Source organism: Martes martes (genome assembly GCF_963455335.1).
Source record: "Martes martes genome assembly, chromosome: X".
NCBI classification, from domain to species: Eukaryota; Metazoa; Chordata; class Mammalia; order Carnivora; family Mustelidae; genus Martes; species Martes martes.
This window is the reverse complement of record NC_137897.1, coordinates 120,488,389-120,509,755: the sequence shown is the minus strand read 5'-3', so window position 1 is coordinate 120,509,755 and position 21,367 is coordinate 120,488,389. Positions and strand designations below refer to the sequence as shown.

Sequence of the window (21,367 nt, the reverse complement as noted above, 5' to 3'; positions counted from 1 at the left end):
AGTGGCCTCTTCTCGGCTGCCAGGGCCCAGTCCGGAAGCGAAAAGGAGCGGGACGCGGGTGCCCTGGGTGTGGAGCACGCAGGGTGGGTCCTATACTGTGTCTTAGACGGAGCTGTGGGTGGCGGGGTTTCTGGAGATGGGGACGGGGACCCCGAGCGGCTGTGCGGGCTGGGGGGGGAGGGTCTTGGGCGCTCTTCGGGAGCCTGTGCTGAGCCGGGCGGGCAACCGAGGAGGTGGGTTTGGGCCCATTTACCCAGAAGGGTTCGGTGGGGAGGGTTCGGGAAAGAGATGAGGGCGGTTTTGGGGGTTGTGAGTTTGAGGTGCCTGAAACAGAACAGGGCGAAAGAGACTGTTTCCGGCCCTTCTTTGCAGACGTGGAACGAGCTTCATGTTGGGCCTTGCCGGGTGCCGGGCCCTCTTTCGGGGAGCGTCGTGTGTGTAAACTCGAGCCTCGCCTTGTCATCTCCGTTTTACATGTGGGGAAACTAAGGCACAGAGAAGCCAAGTGGCCCCACAGCCCCTTCTGCTTCTTGACTGCTTCTGTGCAAATGAGGAGGGCTCACTGGGAACATGAGGGTGTGTGGGGACTTGAGGAAAACACGGGGGGTTCTTCACCCTTCTGTTGGGCCAGTGCGTGCTGTCAGTGTGAGGAAGAAGGAGGAGCCCCAGGCCTCGGTTCCATTTCCTTACATTCCCTGGGAAATGGGAACGTGGAGGCCTTCCGCAGGGCCAGAGTGGCAGCGTGCGGTCTGAGCCCTAGAAAGATCCCTCTGGAGTTTGATGTGACAGATGGGGGAGGGGCTGGTGGCAGGGACACAGGTCTGGGGAGGACCACGTGGGAGGGAAGGCAAGAGACAGAGAGGGCCTGTGCCCAGGCAGCCGAAGGGGGGCTGAAAAGGTGGAGATCACTTGTCATGGGCTAAATGGAGGGCGAAAGTGGGAAGGAGTCAAACCCAGGAGTGAAATCGGCTTATTCACGAGATGACGGACCACACGGGACTCAGCCCTTCCTGCCCCCGACGTGGTGGCACATGGCCCGCGGCAACCACATTCTCTACCCTCCAGCTTAGCCCAGGCAGCCCTGCCTCCGTCCCTGTCTCCTCACGTGCGCAAGCCATGAAGGGTGAAATGTTTGGGAAATAACAAACGACCCACTTTGGTTGATGGGGGGCCATGGTGACCAGTGGCTAGAGATTGGCCTGGAAAGTGAACTTTCTCAAGAGGGCGCTGGGGAGCCGTTGGAGGATTGTGACAGGATTAGATTTTTGCTTTGAGATGTTTCCAGGATTTTTCAACCCTATCTGGCCTTTTGTGATTAATATAAAAACCTCATCTCCAGGCCCCGTGGAGATTTAAAAAACCTTTTCTTAGAGGGAGACACAGAGCGCACACCGGCTTGCGTGCACAGTGTGGGGAAGGGGCAGAGGGAGAGGGAGAGAATCCCAGCAGGCTACACCCTCAGCTCGGGAACTGACATGGGGCTCCATCCTATGACCTCCAGATCATGACCCAAGCCAAAATCAAGAATTGGACGCTCGACCGGCGGAGCCACCCAGGCACCCCTAGGCCCCGTGGACTTGTTATAGTTTCTGTCATTGCCAGAGAGCCAAGCCTGCTACACATGATGCCCCAAGAAGAGGCCTGATGGCTCTTTCTCAGTTTGTTTTTATAGTTCCTTTAACGATGGCTTTATGTATTTTTAAGTTGGGTTATTAAGTACAGATGAGTTTAGAATTGCTACATATTTCAGGAAGTTGAATATTTGATCAAAATGTGGCGGCATGCATTATTAATACTGTAATGCTTTTGCCTTATAGTCTACTTTGCCTGACAACTTTCTTTTGGTTAATATTTTTTTCTGGCATATCTTGTTTAATCCTTTTCCTTTCAGATTTAGAATTTGCTTTATTTTATGGAGATATAATTCACATGTTGTAAAATTCATCCTTTAAAGTGTACAATGTATTGGTTTTTAGTATATTTACAAAAGCGTGCACCTGTCACTGCGATCTAATTCAAAAACATTTCCGTCATCCCCCCCCACCAAAACCCTGTAATCATTAGTGGCCACTCCCCATTTTCCCCAACTCCCCTACTCCCCCAAGGCCCTGGCCACCACTGATCTACATTCTGTCTCCGTGGATTCGCCTAGTCTGGTATTTCACATAAATGCAATCATACAACATGTGACCCTCTGTGTTTGGCTCCTTAGGTTTAGCATAGTGTTTTTGAGGTCATCTGTGTTATAGCGTGTGAGAGTACTTCCTTTCCTTTTTATAACTGAAGGATGTTCCATCGTGTGGGTAGACCACACTTGGTTCATCCGTGCGTCCAATGACGGACATTTGTGTTGTCTCCACCTTTCGGCTACTGTGACTGATGCTGCCATGATCACTTTGATGCAGGTTTTTCTATGGACATATATTTTCAGTTATGTTATTTAGTAGAATTCATCTGTGAAGACTTCTGGGCTTGGAAATTCCTTGTGGGAACATGAATTAATTAATTTGTTATTTTATTTTTAAAAAGATTTTATTTATTTATTTGAGAGAGAGAGTGTGAGCAACAGCAGGGGAGGAGCAGAGGGAGAGGGAGCAGCTCCCCGCTGAGCACGAGCCCGACGTGGGGCTCGATTGGGGACTCCGGGATCATGACCTGAGCTGAAGGCAGGCGCTTAGCTGACTGAGCCACCCAGGTGTTCCTATTATTTTAATCCCAGTTTAGTTAACAGTGTTATATTAGTTTCAGGTGTACAATATAGAGATTCAACAATTCCATAGGCCACCCAATGCTCATCACAAGTGCACTTCTTCTTTTTTTTTTAAAGATTTTATTTATTTATCCGACAGAGAGATCACAAGTAGGCAGAGAGGCAGGCAGAGAGAGGGGGAAGCAGGCTCCCTGCTGAGCAGAGAGCCCAACGCGGGGCTTGATCCCAGGACTCTGGGATCATGACCCGAGCCGAAGGCAGAGGCTTAACCCACTGAGCCACCCAGGCGCCCCACAAGTGCACTTCTTAATCCCTGTTGCCCGTCTTACCCATCCCCCCCACCTCCCCTCGGGTAACTGTCAGTTTGTTGATAGAGCTAAAAGTCTGTTTCCTGGTTTGTCTATTTTGTTTTGTTTTGTTTTGTTTTTGTTTCTTTTTTTTTTTAAAGATTTTATTTGTTTGACAGAGATCACAAGTAGGCAGAGAGCCGGGCAGAGAGAGAGGAAGGGAAGCAGGCTCCCCACTGAGCAGAGAGCCCGATGCGGGGCCCGATCCCAGGACCCTGAGATCATGACCTGAGCCGAAGGCAGAGGCTTAACCCACTGAGCCACCCAGGCGCCCCTTGTTTTTGTTTCTTAAATTCCACATATGAGTGAAATCATAGGGTATTTGTCTTTCTCTGACTTATTTCACTCAGCACTATACCCTCTAGCTCCATCCACCTGGTTGCAAATGGCAAGATTTCATTCTTCTTCATGGCTGAGTAATATTCCATTGTGTATATACCACATTTTCTTTGTCCATTCATATATTGACCATTTCCATTATTTGGCTATTGTAAATAATGCTGCTATAAACATAGGGGTGTATGTACTCCTTTGAATTAGTGTTTTTGTATTTGGGGGGTAAATACCCAGTAGTATGATTGCTGGGTCATAGGGTAGCTCTATTTTTAACTTTTTGAGGAACCTCCATGCTGTTTTCCAGAGTGGCTGCACCAGCTTGCATTCCCACCAACAGTGCAAGAGGGTTCCTTTATCTCCTTATCCTCACCAACACTTGTTTCTTGTATTGTTGATTTTAGCCATTCTGACAGGTATGAGATGATATCTCATTGTAGTTTTGATTTGCACTTCCCTGATGATTAGCGATGTTGAGCATCTTTTTATGTGTCTAATGGCCATCTGGATGCCTTTTTTTGGAGAAATGTCTATTCATTTCTTCTGCTGTGGAACAATTTAAATTACTAATTCAATTTATTTGCTTATCATAAGCCTATTCAGATTTTTTATTTCTTTTAAAGTCGATTTTGGTTATTTGTTTCTTTCTAAGAATTGTCAATTTCATCTGAATTGTCTAATTTGTTGCCATTAAGTTGTTCAAAACATTGCCTTAGAATCCTTCAAATTTCTGTAAGTCAGTGGTGATGGCCCCCTTTTCATTCTTGATATTGGTAATCTTTTTTCTTGATCAGTCTAGGTAAGATCAGTTTAGTTGATCTTTTCAAAGAACAAACTTTTGTTTTCATCAGTTTTCTCTATTTTTCTTCTGTTCTCTATGTCAGTCATTTCTATGCCAATCTTATGTTGGCTTGCTTTGGATTTCGTTTGCTTTTCTTTTTTTAGGTTATTAAGGTAGATCCCTAGGCTGTTGACTTAAGACCCTTCCTTTTTTTGCTGGTTGAGGCATTTAAAGCTTTAAATTTCCTCCTAAGTACTGCTTTAGCTGCATCCCATAATTTTGATGTGTTGAATTTTCATTTTCATTCTGTTCAAAATATTTTATAATTTCCCTTGTAATTTTTTTCTTTGACTTGTGGGTTATTTAGGAGTCTTTTGTTCAATTTCCAAATATTTTTGAATTTCTTAGTTGTCTTTCTGTTTTTAATTTCTAATTTAATTCTGTTGTGGTCAGAGAACATATTTTGTATTATTTCAGTCCTTTGACATGTATTGAAACTTGTTTTATGGTCTAAGTTACAGTCTGTCCTAGAGAATGTTCCATACATATTTGAAAAGAGTACTCTGCATTTGTTGAGTGGAATGTTCCATAGATTTTAGTTAGGTCAGGTTTGTTGATAGTGTTGTTTAAAATTTCTGTATCATGGGGTGCCTGGGTGACTCGGTTGGTTAAGTAACTGCTTTTGGCTGAGGTCATGGTCCCAGGGTCCTGGGATCAAACCCCACATTGGGAATTCCCACTCAGTGGGGGATCTGCTTCTCCTTCTTCCTCTGTCCCTCCTCCCTGCTTGTGTTTTTCTCTCTCTTTCTCAAATAAATAAATGTTTAAAAATTTTTTCTATATTTTGCTGATGTTCTTTCTAGTTTTATCAACTATAGAAAAGTGGGGTTTTGAAATCTCCAACTGTCATAGTTGAATTGTCTCTTTCTCCTTTCTGTCCATTTTTACTTTATGTGTTGTTTGATATGTATATGCTTGTGACTGTTATATCTTCTATGTCTTCCTGATGAACTGAACTTTTTGTTATTATGAAATGTCCCTTTTTTCTTTAATAATAGCTTTGATCTGAAAGTCTACTTTATCTGATATTAATATAGCCGCTCCAGCTCTCTTATGCTTACTATTTGCATGATATATTTTTTTCTATTCTTTTACTTTTAATCTATTTTTGTCTGTGAATCTGAGATTTGTCTTCTTCTTTTTTTAAAAGATTTTATTTATTTATTTGACAGAGAGAGAGAGATCACAAGCAGGCAGAGAGAGGCAGGCAGAGAGAGAGGGAGAAGCAGCCTCCCTGCTGAGCAGAAAGCCTGATGTGGGGTTCGATCCCAGGACCCTGGGATCATGACCTGAGCTGAAGGCAGAGGCTTTAACCCACTGAGCCACCCAGGTACCCCAGATTTGTCTTCTTGAAACAATATATAGTTACTTGACTCTTGCTTTTTCGAATCTCTGATTTTTGATTGGGGTGTTTAGACCATGCACATTTAGTGTAATGATTGATGGAACTGGGCTTACATTTGCCATTTTGCTATTTGTTTTCTGTATATCTCCATTCTTTTTTGTTCCTCTCTTCTTCTTTGACTGCCTTCTCTTGTATTAAATATTTTTATTTACCATTTTATGTACCATTTTATTTTCTGTGTTGATTTTTTGAGCTATATATTTTTTGAATTACATTACAATATACATCTTAACTAATCACAATCCACTTCACATTAATACTGAATCTTGGTAAAATGTAGAGGCTTTGCTCCAATATAGCTGCATTCTTTCCCTCCTGTTTGGCACAGCTCATGTTATGTATGTGTATATTACATACATATAGGTTATAAACCCAATAATACATTGTTGTAATTATTGCTTTCTTTATACAATCTTATGTCCTTTAAAGAAGATAAGAGAAGAAATGAGGAAAAATATATTGAGACTTTTATATTAGCACACATATTAATCATTTTTTCTGCTCTTCATTTCTTCCTTTGAATTCAGGTTAGAAACTGGTGTCAGCCTAAGACTTCTTTTAGCATTTCCTGTAAAGAATTGTACTAGCAGTGAGTCTTCTCAGTCTTTGTATATCTGGGAATGTCTCTCTTTCACTTTCTTAAATCTTCAACTTTTAATCTTTTAAAAGATTATTTATTTATTTATTTGACAGAGACAGTGAGGGAGGGAACACAAGCCGGGGAAGTGGGCGAGGGAGAAGCAGGCTTCCCGCTGAGCAGGGAGCCCGGTGTGGGCCTTGATCCCAGGACCTTGGGATCATGACCTGAGCCTGAGGCAGGTGCTTAATGACTGAGCCACCCAGGCACCCCAACTTTTAATTTTTTAAAAGACTTTATTTTGAAGCAATATCTACACCCATTGGGGCTTGAACTCACAACTCTGAGGTTAAGAGTCGTATGCTGTACTGACTGAGCCAGCCAGGCACTCCATTTAACCATCAACTTTTAAAGGACAGTTTTGCTGAATATAGAATTTTTAAAAAAAATATTTTATTTATTTGACAGAGAGAAATCACATCTAGGCAGAGAGGCAGGCAGAGAGAGAGGGGGAAGCAGGCTCCCTGCGGAGCAGAGAGCCCAATGCAGGGCTCGATCTCAGGACCCTGAGATCATGACCTGAGCCGAAGGCAGAGTCCCAACCCACTGAGTCACCCAGGCGCCCCTGGATATAGAATTTTTGATTGACAATGTTTTTTCCCCAGTTCTTTGATAATGTCATTCCACTATATTTTGGCCTCCATTGTTTCTGATCAGAAATTAACTGCTAATTTTGTTGTGGTTCCCTTCTGCATGGGTCATTTTTTTCTTATTGCTTTCAAAACAGATTATCTTTGGCTTGTACCTTTGACTATGAAGTGTCTATGACTAGCTCTCTTTGCGTTTATATTACTTGGGATTCTTTGCACTTCCTGGGTCTGATTAATGTTTCTCATAAAATTTTGGGCATTTCTGTCATTATTTCTTCAAATGTTTATTCTGCCCCTTTCTCTTCTCCTCTTCAAAGCATCTCATCACACTCATTTTTGTATGCTTGTTGTTGTTCTACGGGTCTCTGAGGCTCAATCATTTTTCTCTCTGGTTTTCAGATTGGATTATTTATTTATTTATTAAGATTTTATGTATTTATTTGAGAGAGAGAATGAGTGAGAGAGAGAGAATGAGAAGAGGGAGGGTCAGAGGGAGAAGCAGACTCCCTGCCAAACAGGGAGCCCGATGCGGGACTCAATCCTGGGACTCCAGGATCATGACCTGAGCTGAAGGCGGTCATCTAACCAACTGAGCCACCCAGGTGCCCGGGATAATTTATGTTGATCTATTTTCAAGTTCCCTAATTCTTTTTTCCAACATCTTGAACCTGCTCTTGAATACCTTTAGAGAAGTTTTCATTTCAGTTATTATACTCTTCAACTCCATGATTTCCATTTAGTTATTTTTATTATTACTTTTTATCACTTTAAAGTTTTTTTTTATTTATTTGAGAGAGAGAGAGAGAGAGAGAGAGAGAGAGCACAAGCAGGGGGAGTGGCAGAGAGAGAAGCAGACTCCTCACTGAGCAGGGAGCCCAGTGTGGGTCTCGATCCCAGGACCCTGAGATCATGACCTGAGCCAAGGGCAGACACTTAACTGAATAAGCCACTCAGGTGCCCTTTTATTTAAATAAAAAAAAAGATTTAGGGGTGCCTGGCTGGCTCAGTGGGCTAAAGCCGCTGCCTTCGGCTCAGGTCACGATCCCAGCGTCATGGGATCGAGCCCCGCATCGGACTCTCTGCTCAGCAGGGAGCCTGCTGCCTTCCTTCTCTCTCTGCCTGCCTCTCTGCCTACTTGTGATCTGTCTGTCAAATAAATAAATAGAATCTTAAAAAAAAAAGATTTACTTATTTTAGAGAAAGAGAGAGAGAGCGCACGCAAACAGGGGGAGGGGCAGAGGTAGAGGGAGAGAGAGAACCCTGAAGCAGACTCTCCACTGAGCACGGAGCCCAATGCAGGGCTCCATCCCATGACGCTGAGATCATGACCTGAGCTGAAACCAAGAGTCGGAAACTTAACCGACTGTGCCACCCAGACACCCCTCCATTTAGTTATTTCAAAAACTAATTTCTATAATCTAATCAAGAGTGCCTTCTTGTTGATTCATTGTTGTCCTACTTTCCTCTAACTATTTAAACAATGATTTTCTTTAGTACTTTGAATATATTTGTATTAGCTGCTTTGAAGTGTTGTTTTTTTTTTTTTTTAAGATTTTCAGGCAGAGAGAGAGGGCGGGAAGCAGGCTCCCTGCTGAGCAGAGAGCCAGATGCGGGGCTCGATCCCAGGACCCTGGGATCAGGACCTGAGCCGAAGGCAGAGGCTTTAGCCCACTGAGCCACCCAGGATCCCCTGCTTTGAAGTTTTTATCTGCTAATTCTAACCTCTGGGAACACTCATAGGTAGTTTCTATTGCCTGATTGTTTTCCTGAATGTGGATCATATTTTGCCATTTCTTCACATGTCTGTAAATTTTTCTGTCGAAAATTGAGCATTTTGGATGATGTTTTCCAGCAATGCTGAATTCTGATATTCCCTTTTCCTCCTGAGGTTGTTTTTGCTGTGTGTGTGTGTGTGTGTGTGTGTGGTCACTTGTCTGCTTCTTTGTTGTGTGGAATATGTCCCCTCCAGTGTGCAGTCACTATGTCTGTTTGTATTTATTTATTTATTTGAGAGAGAGAGAGAGAGAGAGAGAGAGAGAGAGAGCATGAGCAGGGGGAGGGGCAGAGGGAGAGGGCAAAGGAGAGGGAGAGAAGCAGACTCCTGGTTGAGCACAGAGCCAAGGTGGGGCTTGATCTCATGACCCTGAGATTGTTCACTTGAGCTGAAATCAAGAGTGGGAGACTTATCCGACTGAGCTACCCAGGCGCCACCCCCACTGCCTTTTTATGTAGGCTCCGTGACCAGTGTGGAGCCCAACATGGAGCTTGAACTTAGCTACCCTGAGATCAAGATCTGAGCTGAGATCAAGTCAGATGCTTACCCAACTGGGCCACCAAGCTGGTAAGACTCCTGTGCACTGCCGATGGACGTGTGCCTGGGTAGGGAGTTCTTTGAGTGCTCAGGCTGGTTGCAGGTCTGCCTTGTATTTTCTTTCCACTGGGTCCTTTTGAGTCTCCTGTATACAGGCGTGTAGCCTCAAGATAGTCCAGGAGAGCATGACTAGTTTGAAACCTCTCCATTTTCCGGTGAGCCAGGAGTATGCTTGCCCCGACCACATTCTGAGTATCAGTCTAGTGGAGTTGCACTGTTGGCGCCCCCTGGCTGGTTTGCCTCTGCCACGTCACTTCCACTGAGAATGGCGCTGGATGTAGGTATTATCCACCACTCCAAACTGAGTTAGCTTCCCTCAAACCTAGGCAGAGAAGGCGCTGGTCTCCGTGGCCTGCGCCGACACAAGCCAGGGGGATGGGAACAAACTGAAGGCGGGACGCCGTAGATTCCTGAGGTTTTGTTTCTTGGGTTATTAGATATCTCCGGTTGATTTCCAGATCCTCAAGATGGTTTTTGTCAATTTTGTAGAACTTTATGGTATTTTTTCTTAAGTAAACTCTACTCCCAATGCGGGCCTCAAACTCATGACCCCAAGATTCCAAAGTTGCATGCTCTACCAAGTGAGCCAGCCAGGTGCCCCCTTGTAGCTGTTTTTGTTGTTGTTGGGGGGGGGATTATTTATTATATCCTCACTTGGACTTAGCTGGAAGTCCTGCCCTTTCAATCTACTTTTTGGGGGTGGGTGAGGTCCTATTATTTAGGTGTGTCTCTTATCAATGCCTTATAGCTGGATTTTAAAAAATCCCGTCTTTAACTAGAGAACTTAGTCTATATTTTTTGCTTAAGTGGTGTTTGGATTAATTTCTTAAACTCTTATTTTATACTTTCTACTTATTCCAATGTTTGTTTCTTTATTTTCCTCTTTGACCTCTTTTGGATTGAGATATCTCCTCAATATTTGGGACTTTTCCTGTACTTCTTTGGAAGTAGTACACTCTATGATATTCACTCTAGAAAATTTAGCATGCATATTTATGTTAACAAAGCTTAAAACTATTCAATACTGATACGGCCATGAGGGAGTACCAGGGTCCAGAATTTACCTTCGCGCCCTACATAACTCGAAAACTTGGCAAAATATATGAATCAATTGTTTTCAGATGGGGGACCATAGTCCCTGAAGACCCTGAAACAAATTAAGTGAGCTTCACCATCCAGGCTTTCTGACTCAAGTAGAAGAAACGTAAAACGTAACTCGTAATGATAACCAAATAATCAGCCTATGAAAACAGACCCCAGCGAGCTCCGGCTTCCGGTCAGTGTGCCACCAACTGGCAACAATCTTAGATCCATCAGAGAAGTGAGGTGATGGGTCAAACCATTGCTCCAAACACTGGACAGGAAGAGTTGGAGAATCACAGCTTAGCAGAGCAGAGCTGGACTGGGAAAACCTGAACTTTAATTGAGGGATTGCTTGAAGTTCAGGGTGGACACGTCTGAAATTTCAAAAAAAAAAAAATCCGGGGTGGGGGTGGCGCTGATCTCAGGGAGGCCCCGACACTTTTTAAGAATTTTATCTCCAGGAGCCCTCCCAGGTTTGCACAGTGAAGATTGGAGACAAGCCTCGCGCTTCCGGTGGCAGGAGGGAGAAAGTAGACATTTTGAAGTACACCACAGCGGTCTGGTCTTACAAGGCCCGCCCTCAGGGCAAGTTAGTGCAGCAGATCCTGACCTATTGGGGTTTTATCAGAGTCCAGCAGAGGGCAAATACCCAGGTACAGCCCCTTCTAGTCTTCCTAGCCCACCTTACAGGCCTGTATTGAAAGGACACGTCTGCACAGAGAATTCATGCTTCTGCCACACTCTTGGGCAATCCTCCCTCTGGACCACTTCATTTAAAACTTTTAAAAAATGTATTTTTAAAACTTTGCTATTTTTATTGGGCTGTTCCAATCTAGTAAAATCTGTGTGCAAGCAAAGCAAATGAAGCTTCTAGACAAATCCCGGAGCTGTGCTCCCAATAGGACCATTGTCCCTTAGTTCCTCCGAGAAGACAATTCTGGAGCATCCAGTGCTCGATGTCTATATCTTTTCAATTAAAATTTTCACCTTGTGGCTTTAAATTCTTGAGGGCCAAATTTCCCTTTTTCCCCCACTTCTATCCACATCCAAGATCAAAATAAGCAAGTATCCCCCCTCTATTGGGGGGCCATTTTTTTTCTAGGTCACCAGTTGTATTGGTTTTCTGCTGCTGCTGCCGCAATCTCAGTGGTTTAAAACAGCAACAGTGTAGGCCGCCGGGTGGCTCAGTCGGTTGAGTGACTGCCTTCTGCCCAGGTCATGATCCTGGAGTCCCGGGATCGAGTCCCGCATCGGGCTCCCGGCTCCATGGGGAGTCTGCTTCTCCCTCTGACCTTCTCCCTTCTCACGCTCTCTTCCCTCTCTCAGATAAATAAATACAATCTTTAAAAAAACCAGCAACAGTTGATTCTCTTACAGTTCTGGAGGTCGGAAATCCAACATAGGCGTCACTGAACTCCAGGTGTCAGCAGGGCTGTGTTCCTCCAGGAGACTCGAGGGACGAGTCTGTTGTTCTGCCCTTCCCGGCTTCTAGCGGCCGGCCGCCTGCATTCCTTACTGCCTCTTCCCATCTCTCTCTGGCAATGGACCTTTGTTTCCATTGCCTCGTCTCCTCCTCTCACTCTCCTGCATCCCCCTTTCCCTTGTAAAGATGCCCGGGACAATGTTCGGGCCCACCCAGGTAATCCAGGACAGTCTCCCCATCTCAGGACTTAATCACGTCTGCAGTGTGCTTTTTGCCACTTAAGGTAACATATTCACAAGGGCCCAGATTTAGGATGTGGCCATCTTTGGGGGGCTGATATTCTGCCAACCATGCCCATCGAGAGCATTGCCCGTCAAGAATGCTGGCCTCATGTGGGGGGCCCAGGCAACATCCCACAGCTCCCATGGGAGGCGTCTGGACAGCTGTAGGAAGAGGGTGTTCAAGGAGGAGGGGTGGCCTGGGCTCCTGGTTCCTGGGCGTAGATGCCCCCTGGACAGACGCTAGCCCGGGGGCCGTCTCCTCTGGACTCAAGGACCCTCATTGTGAGTGCGGAGCACTTGTTCCCACCCACCCTCCGGCTTCCCTTCCACCTCTTGCCACGTCTCTGTGGTTGGAAATCATGGTTTTAAAGAATGATTTGAGAGTGTGCACGCATGAGTGGGTGGAGGGGCAGAGGGGGAGGGGAAGCAGACCCCCGCTGAGCATGGAGTCCGACACAGGGCTCGATCTCATGACCCTGAGATCGTGAGTGGTGCCGAAACCAAGAGCTGGACACTTAACCGACTGCCAGGAGGAGCCTCATTTGTCACTCCAGATGGCCTTCACAGTCCAAGGACCAAATTCCACGCTGCGTCAGCTGGAGAGCCATGAGCTTGGACGTGCAAGTCTGCCCCTATCCCTCCCCAGCTCCCGTCCTCCTGTGGCTCCCGTCAGCCCACCCTGAGGCTTGGCTCTGATGCCAGGCCAAGTCTTGGGGCTCGGCTGCCAAACCCTGTGGTCAGTGCTGGGTCCCCGCTCCCTCGATCTCTCCACGGCACCAGACACTCAGCATCATTGGGGTCTGTTGTTCGGTGTGTGGCCCAGGGTAGGGGCCCATGGCTCAAGAGCTGATGGGTGGCTCTGTGGGAGGCTGGGCCCGCAGGCTGCGTGGGGCCCGGATGGGAAATAATGGCGCAAGGGCTGGTAGTGCGGGAGTCCCCGGCCAGCTCCGCGGCAGGAGGCTCCGCGCACCCCGCCCCTCCGCCCCTCTTGGGACGCCTCCCTCTCCACCTTCCCCTAAGCCCTCCAGGCTGCTCTGGAAACAGGTCCCTCCGTTGGTTCGCTGTCTTACAGAAAGAGTTTATTCAGGAACAATTCAAGAAAGCGACCGTGGTGTGGATTCCCAAGCGTGAGATGGGGGCCCTGGGCCGGGTGTGTGAGCGCGGACTCATGCACACATGTGTGCACGCATACCGCCCACCAGGGGTGTGCCCTGCCGTGAATGACTCTGTGTGTGCAGCTTGGCCCCTTCCCCGCCCCCCAGATCAACCAACCGTGGCTCTGCGGGCCCCGCAGCGGCCAAACCCAGGCCTCCTTCTTCCCCTTCCCCACCCCCAGCTCTTGCCCTGAGACCCCCATCTCCTTCGGCGGCAGTGTGGCTGCCCTCGGTCACAAAGAGCCCCAGTGATCCCTGTTAAGACATCTGGGGGAAGAGGAAAAAAAAGCATCTTTTCAAACGTCAAGTGGATAAACAGGGCGCCAGATGTGTGGCCTGGAACGGCTCGGCTGCTCGCGGGCCACACCCACCCCTGCAGTGCTGCCCAGCAAGGAGCTGCGGGGCCGGGAGAGGGGCCTCGGTGTGGTGTGCATGGCCCGCAGCCAGGGCACCTCCGAGCCCATGTCCCCAGGGAGGCTGTCAGCCCCAAGGGGCCTAAGCCCTTGGCAGAAAAGCAGGGAGGCGACCAGCGGGTGGTGAGCCCCTCCCCAGAAGCGGCCATTTGGGGACAGGGGTGGGACTGTGAGCGGGTCCCCAGAGCAGGTACACACCCTTCTGCAGAGAACAGCTCCAAGGAGGCTCGAGGCCCGGGAACGGGCAGCCACCTGGATCGGTCCCTTGGAATGGGAATCCCCCCCCACCCCCCAAACACAAAAGTAACAGTCGCAGAAGAGGCAGGTTCTGGAGCGTGGTTCCGCCCGAAAGCGGCGTGGGTCGGGCCGGTGGCCCTGGCCCAGCTTATAGGCACATTTAATAGGATTCCCGTGGATGTTTCAAGTGGGTAGGACAGGTCTCCCCCGCAGCCACTCTGGAGGGGCTCCCGGCTCCGGCCTCTTCCCAACAGCCCTCCCCTGAGGTATTGTGCTCCCCCCCCTCCCCGCCTTGCTTCCGGCTGAGCCCCCTCCCACCTCCCCCCCAGCACGTGGGTGGTCAGGGGCACCCACTGGGGGGTGGAGCGGGCCCCTATGTGGGGTCCAGCTCGAAGACACCGTCGCTGGTAGGGGTGGTGAAGAAGGAGGGCGGGTCGGAGGCCGAGGACTTCTGCCCCCCGCTGCTGTGCTCCCGGGCGCGCCGCTCCTCCAGCCGAAGGCTTCGCTCGAAGTCCAGCAGCTGCCCCATGAAGTTGAAGTTGGGTGAGATGTTAGACTTCTTCCGCTTGACCAGGTCGTAGGCATCGTTGAGGGAGAGGTGGCGCTTCTGCATGAGGTAGGCCACGGTGACGGTGACAGAGCGGCTGACGCCTGCGAGGCAGTGAACGAGCACCCCGCAGTTCTGGGACAAGGCCTCATCTAGGTGGGGGCAGAGGGGGAGGCAGGGTGACAGGCGGGCCCGGCCCAGCCCTGCTCGCGGAGCCAGGTGGCTCTGGCCACATTTGGCCTGGGAGCCCTGTCCTGCCTGAGGAGCCCCACAGCTCTCGATGGTGGCCTCTGGGAGCTGGTTCCAGCACCGCCCAGACCCCAGCAGTGCTGGTCCAGGCTTGGGCTCTGGGGATGGGGGCTGAGGCCAGGAGGAGCCGTCCTGAAGGAGGGGCAGAGGCCCCAGAGCCAGGCCTGGTGGGGCGGGGGCAGGGAGGGAGGAAGAGGAGGGCAGAGCAGACTCACCGATGAACGCAATGGCCTCAGGAAAGAACTGGGACAAGTTCTGGCTCCAGTGGTCTGAGATGGGGATCTGCTTGTAGTGAAAGTCACCATTCTTCTCGAAGAGGTTCGGGAGGTTGGGGGTGACATTGAGAATGTAGCGGATGCCCAGCTGGGCCAGGCTCTCCACGTTGGCCGAATCCCGGGCGCTGCCCAGGTAGAGGTTGGGCAGGATCTGGACGGGGAAGGAGGGCAGCAGCCCCGCTGGGGGGGGTGTGGCACCCTCCGAATCCAGGCCACAGCTCATGGCATCGCGGTCGGGCTCGGATTCGGCATCAGAGCAGTCAGAGCCCAGGCAGAGGCCACCCAGCCCCACCACTGGGCTGGGCCCCGGGGCTGTGCTGGGGCCACCTCGGCTGCTGAGGCTGGTCTCACACAGGTGGGGACACTCTGCCTGGAATCTGCTGAAGCCGCCTGGGAGGGGAGAAGGGGACAGTTCCCTGGGGAGCGGGCCACTGGGGCGGCCAAGCACCCCTGGCGGCGGGGGGCAGGATAGGGAAATAACCCCGGACAACTCCAACCCCCAAGGGGGCTTGCAGATGTTCCCAAAGGGAACTCGAGTCCGCAGCCTGATCCTTGCTGGTGTCCCCGTGGGCCGCACCGTGGGCAGCCTGACCACCCTAGCTCGGCACTGGTGGCTGTTCCTCAGACAGCGAGTACCCACTGGGCTGCTGGAGGTGGGAGCTTCTGGGCTTAGGCAGAGCTCCACCCCACCTCAAGGGGATTTTACAGTCTCGGGTCCAAGCTGAAGCGAGCACGAGGGCTCGTAGTCTAGATGGGTGACCACCTCCCATCCAACACAACCAGGGGCACCCCGAGAGCTGGAGCCTGGGAGAGAGCCCAAGATTCTACCTGGATCTATTCAAAGTTCCAAGAAGGGAGCACCTCCTTCGTCTACAGATAACAACTATTTTCCTAGGCTGGGGGGGTGGCGGCCTGGAGATCCAACACTTGCTGCATTCCGTGCTTTCAGAATGCAGCAAGGGACGACAGTCAGGGGACACACACCGGCTCCCCCTACCCCGCTATGGGGAGGTACGGAGATGGCTCTGTTGGTTCATGGGAACCCTGTTCCTACGCTAGACCTTTGGGTGTGTGTTTGGCTCATCAAGGGGCAAAGAGGCCTGTCTCAGCTCTGCCATGACTATGATGGGATGCATCTCCGCCTTCTTCTGCCTTCACTGCTTCTCTCTCTCTCTCTCTTTCTCGCTTTCCCCTTCCCCCCTTCCCGGTTCCGGAGCCTTTGCAGAGCGGCTGGCCTCCTGTGGCCCCTGCCTCCTTTGTGGGTGACCTCAACCCAGGCGAGGGAATTGGGAGCCCGCCCTTGGTACTCCATTCTTGAGCATCCTCTAAGCCAGCGCTGGCCCGATTCTCCCCATTTTCCAGACTCAGAAACTGGGGCTCCCCAGGGTGAAGGGCTTGCCCAAGGTCGTGCTCAGGGGAGGGGATGGCACCTCCACTTTCGACGAAATAAGTCTGGTCAGTTAACCTAGGAATCCCCTGGGAAGGGTGGCCCTGCCCCCCCCCCAGCACCCCAGGGTCCTTCCCAGGCCGGGTGCCCCGCGCCCGCGCCCGCACCTACCCTGCAGGTAGTACGCCAGGTAGCCTTCCTCCCGCAGCTTCTGGAGCAGGGTGCCCAGCACCGAGTCAGCCTCCCACTCCTCGGCCTCCGCCTCCCCGCGCCGGTGGCGGCCCCCGCCCTGGTCGTACAGGAGCACCGGGGCGGGCGGGGGCGGCTGCAGCGGCGGCCCGGGCAGGAGCGCGCGCACCGACAGGCTCCCCCGCCGCAGGCGGCGCAGCAGCAGCGCGGGCAGGGCCACGCTCAGCGCCCCGCCGATGCGCGCCGACTCGTACAGCTCGCGGCTTCGGCAGTCCAGCAGCAGCAGCCGGGGCCGCTGGGGCGACAGCTCCCGACGCAGCCACAGGCACGAGCGGCCCAGGCCCTCCATGGGCTCGCGGCTCCGGGCCCGTCGGACCGCCGGCGCTGCGGAGAGAGGGCAGGCGCGCCGCGTGAGCCCGCGTTCTCCGCGCCCGGCCGCCCAGGGCCGGAGCCGCGAAGCCCCGCCCGCATCCTTCAGACGGACTCCCGGGGTCCCGCAGAGACACCCCTCCACCGCCCGCAGCGAGGAGGCGCCTCTCTGCGCCTCGGGCCCCCCAAGGAAAACGCCCCCGGCAGCCGCTCCGGTGCGCGGCGCTGCCGCCCGCTGCGGGAAGGTGAGCGTGAGGGGTCCCCCAGAAGAGGAAGGCCCGGTGCCCAACGGGCCCTTTGAGAGTCGCGGGCCCTTCTGGGGCGGCCCAAGGGTTCGGCCACCTCCTTTCACACCCCCTTCCAGTGGCTCTCGTTCGGCCAGCCTGCGATCACTCCCCAAGTTCAAGCCTCCGACTTTGGGGACGTGCGCGTGTGAGAGGCGGACCCGGGGAGTAGAGGTGGCGCCGAGGGGAAGGGCCTCGGCCGGCCTTCTCGGAGCTGCCCCAGCCCTGGTGGCCCCCGGGAGGGGAAAACAGGAGGAGAGAGACCTGGAGCGTGGTCGCGCGGCGGGCGGCCGCGCGGGGACGTCCGAGCCGAGGCCAGCGCGCAATGCGGGGCGCCGTTCCCCGGTAAGGGCGTCCCGGGGCCGGGTCTCCGGGGAAGCGGCGGGCTGGCAGGGCGGGCGCGCACGTGGACGCCCCGAGTCCCGCGCCGCTCTCCAGCAGGCGGCTTCCCGGCCGCTGCCTTCGGACGTGGAGTGGCCGTTTGGAGGGGCGGGGCAGTGGGGGCGGGCTCACGGGGGCCGGCGAGCCAACGGGTGCCCGCGAAGCGGTCGGGTGGGCCCCCAAGGGGCGCGCTGAGCCGGGGCTTCCACCCGAGCGGGACAGGGGCCGGGGCAGAGGCCAAGGGCAGGTCAGGGGCCCAGCAGGGGACCGGCCTCGGTTCTTCTGCCCCGCGCCAGTCTGCCGCTGGAGGCAGGGGGAGGGGGAGGGCTAAGGAAGAGCCCAGGGCCCCCGTCCCGGAAGGTGCCTCTAGCCCTACTCCCTCTCCGACTCCGACTCCAGTGACCCCATCTATACAATGTGCTCAGCAGAGCCACCTACCACCTTGGGCTTTTGCAGGATGCCACTGAAATCATGGAAGGGAGGAGGAAGCAAGACCAGAAACCCGCTGCTGTCTTCTGGCCCCGAACTCTGCCCAAGGGCAAGGCGGGCAGATGACAGCTTCTGGGGAATCCCCAGGGCTTCCCCCCTGCCCTGGCGTCACCCAAGGCACCCAGGAGCTCTGAGCCTCCTGTCCTAAACTGGGGTGCTCTGCTCTTACCACGCTTCTGTCCTGGGAGTTATCCCCGGCGTCTCCCCCTGCCTCCTCCCTGGTCAAGAGTCAGGTACTTTGTACTTAAATTGATCTCTTACACCTTACACCTCTGCTCCCCGCACTAGCTGAGGGCCTGCACTGGACAGCTCTTGACCAGGGTGCCGTCCCAGCTTCCAAAGCCCTCTCCCCCCGCCTCCGGGGAGGCCTGCCAGCCTCAACCAGCCTCAACCACCCCCCAGCCCGCTCTGCCCTGCACCAGACCTTTGTTCATCACAGGCCAGTGGCCTCTACACCTTCCACGGACACAGGTTGGCAAACGTACAGGACATTGGGGTCCCTGCTTTCTCCGTGCTCCCAGTTTAGCGGGATAGGTCAGTAATAAACAGAGAAACTGAGCAAGATAATGCTGGGTGTGATAAGTGTCCCTTCCCCGCTTAAAACCCATCGAAAGCAAACAGCAGAGTTGAAGGAAAATGTAGAGCAGATAAGATGAAGCTCGTACAAATGAATCGAGAGGTTAAGACTCTGATAAACAGGCCAGGAACCAGAAAGGAACCAGAAAAGACCGCTTGAGGGAAGAAACACAACTGGTACCGGACCGTTGGGGAAAGCTTCAAGCTCAGGCATGGAATGCGGGTAAATTTAAGAAGCAAGGTGACCCTCCCCACCTGTTGCATTGGTAAAACGTTCTCAGAATGAGTACACCCAGTGCTGCCAAGGGTGCTGTGAAATCAGCCCGCTGCTCTGTTGCTGGGTGCTGGAGGATTCTCCATCGGTCTGGCCCTTCCGGAAATTAATCGGTCCTATGCGTCCAGAGCTGCGAAGAAATCTACACCCTCTGGCCACTTCTGGGAATCTAGCCCAGGAAACTAAGTAAAAGGCAAGATGTATGACTAAGGCGTGAAGGGTGCAAAACCACCCAAAGGCCAGTGTTCAGGATAATCAAGGTCAGTGCCACTGATGAAGACTCCTCTCCTGAACCACCGAGTAAGAAGAGAAAACTCAGGAAGGGATACTAGGGAGAGGACAGATTACAGAGAACCAGGCCCTCTAAGGGGCCTCCAGCATCCCCCTCCTTCCTTCCCTCCCTGGCCCAGGGGGCTGCCAGCCTGGTACTCATCTCTGGCAACAGCCACCCGCGGCCTCTCGTATGAGTCCCCTTGGCTGCATCCAGGAACCCCAGGGAGCTGCGCTGTGTCCTCCCGCCCCCAGCCCAGGCCTCCCTCCTCTGCCGCCTGTTCAGATTCTGCTCCTTTTTCAGGGACACCTCCCCCCCCCCCGCCAGTCTTCCTGTAGTCTCCTTCCTCTGCGCTCCAGGCCTCAGTTCCCTGAAGCCGCAGCGCCTAAGGCCTGCAGTTTGGGGCTCCGGAGGGGCCCAGGCAGGCTTTCTGGAGTGGGGTCCCTGGAGGAGGCCAGGGGTGTCTGTCTGGGACGATGACAGGGGCAGGTAAGGCAACTTCGGCACCGGTGAACGGAGAGGAAGCTCGCCTCCAAGAACTCCCCCCGGAGTGGGGTTGTGCCGGAGCCTGCCGCTCCCGGCGCGGAAGAGGCTGCCCTGCACCTCGCTACCTCCGCCGGCGGCAAGCGCACCTACAGGGGGAAACCGGTGGGGGGGGCAGAATGCAGTCTCGCAAGTGAGTACTCTGTGCCCAGCGCCAGCAGGGCCCGCTGCGCGAGCAGCAGGACACACTGGAACCTGTTGCCACCTCCGCACTGCAGGGCTGAGCGCAGCCAAGCCCCCCGCCCCCAGCCGGGCCGGCCGGCGCTCGGGCCCCCTGCAGCGCGAGCTCTGGGCGCAGGCGCCCGCTCCGGGGCGGCTGGGTCGGGGGAGGCACCGCTGCGCGCCCGGGCCTCCCCGAGGCCCACACGGCGGGTGGAGCCAGGCCGCGCACTCGCCGCAGGGTGGGCGCTGAGCCTGCAGCTCCAGCGCCCCGCCGGGGCCTCCGGCCTCCGCCCCGCCTGGCCAGTGCCCTTCGGAGGCCGTGGAGACGCCGCGGCCCATAGAGCCCACGCGCGCCGCGTGCGCACTCTGGTCACCGGAGCCCCGCCTCATCCTTCACCCCTCACCCCGAAATGCACGGTTCCCGCCGGGCTGTTGCGGCCCAGTCACATGGCCAGGAGCACAACTCCCAGCGACAGCGTCCCTGCCAAATCCAGGGTCTTTTCCACCAAATCCACTTTCCGCTGGGGATGGCTTTCTGCTTTTCCTGGTCGGTCTCCTCGCTGGACTGGGAGCTCCTCCAAGGCAGGAGCGGGTGTGCGCCCAGCCCCAAGCTGGCCCCAGCCCCCAGTGTCGGGCCTGGCAGACGCTGGGCGCTCGTGGAAGAAATGCTTGTTAACAAAGAAGTCCTGAATGAATGAAACCAATTGTTGCATGAGGGAGCCCGGGAGGGTGCTGATCCCGCTTCTCCTCTCATAGGGTCACACACATTCCCCCGCCCCACAGACACGCACAGCAACACCCCACACAGGCCTCCCCTCGTGGCACAAGCAGACGGGCACATGGACGGCAGCAGACTCCTGTCCTCGTGGAACTGACCTACTACGTGCAGGGCTGGCAACTGGCGTTTCTCTGGTCCCAGTTGGGCCCCCTCGCCCTTCCTCCCCTCCCCCACCCCACCCGAGCCCCACATCTAAGTACAGTACCTTGCACCCCAAGTGCCTTCTTTATCTCTTAGGGAAGAGGCCAAGCTGGTCGTTTAGCGAGGCGCCCAGGGGGCCTCAGGTCGGTGAGCTGCTGCCACCCAAGGTGAGCCAGAGGCACCTGGCAGGGATGCCACCAAATGCTGCAGCCTCTAGAGCCCAGGCTCCAGGTGTCAGGGGGTGGTGGTGGGAGGGACTGGCGGATGTGCTTGGGGGTGTTGGGGGCTGTTTGCAGTGGAGTTGGGGCAGGGTGCTGGAGAGTCTAAACGCAGCAGGTGGGCATAGGTGTTGGGGTGTATGAGTGTGCACGCTGGGAATGCACGAGCTGTGTGCCTGGGTACTGGGCCAGGCTGTGGGGCATGGGGAATGTCAGCTGCTGGGGCAGGAGTTAGTTTTGGGGCTTCACTCAGGGGTAGGTGGATCACAGTGTCTCCGGGCTGGGAACCGGGGTGGGGTGTTTGTAATGAGCACATGGGGAGTTGGAGACGGTGGGGGCACGGCGAGGGGAGCTATGTTAGTGCAGATACGGCAGGGATGTATCCTGTGTGTATGTGCGCGCGTCTGTG

The 21,367-nt window shown here is 53.3% G+C and overlaps 1 protein-coding gene across 1 annotated transcript; it reads right to left on the bottom strand.

Annotated features, from left to right (window-relative positions):
- Positions 1 to 14,198: 14,198 nt before the first annotated feature.
- DUSP9 (dual specificity phosphatase 9) lies at positions 14,199 to 16,851 on the bottom strand (the record flags this gene model as incomplete). Its single annotated transcript, XM_080795796.1, has 3 exons — positions 16,455 to 16,851; positions 14,837 to 15,286; positions 14,199 to 14,524 (listed from the first exon to the last, which is right to left on the bottom strand). The coding sequence occupies exons 1-3, from the start codon at positions 16,819 to 16,821 to the stop codon at positions 14,199 to 14,201; spliced, it is 1,143 nt and encodes a 380-aa protein (XP_080651922.1). The 5' UTR covers positions 16,822 to 16,851.
- Positions 16,852 to 21,367: the final 4,516 nt, after the last annotated feature.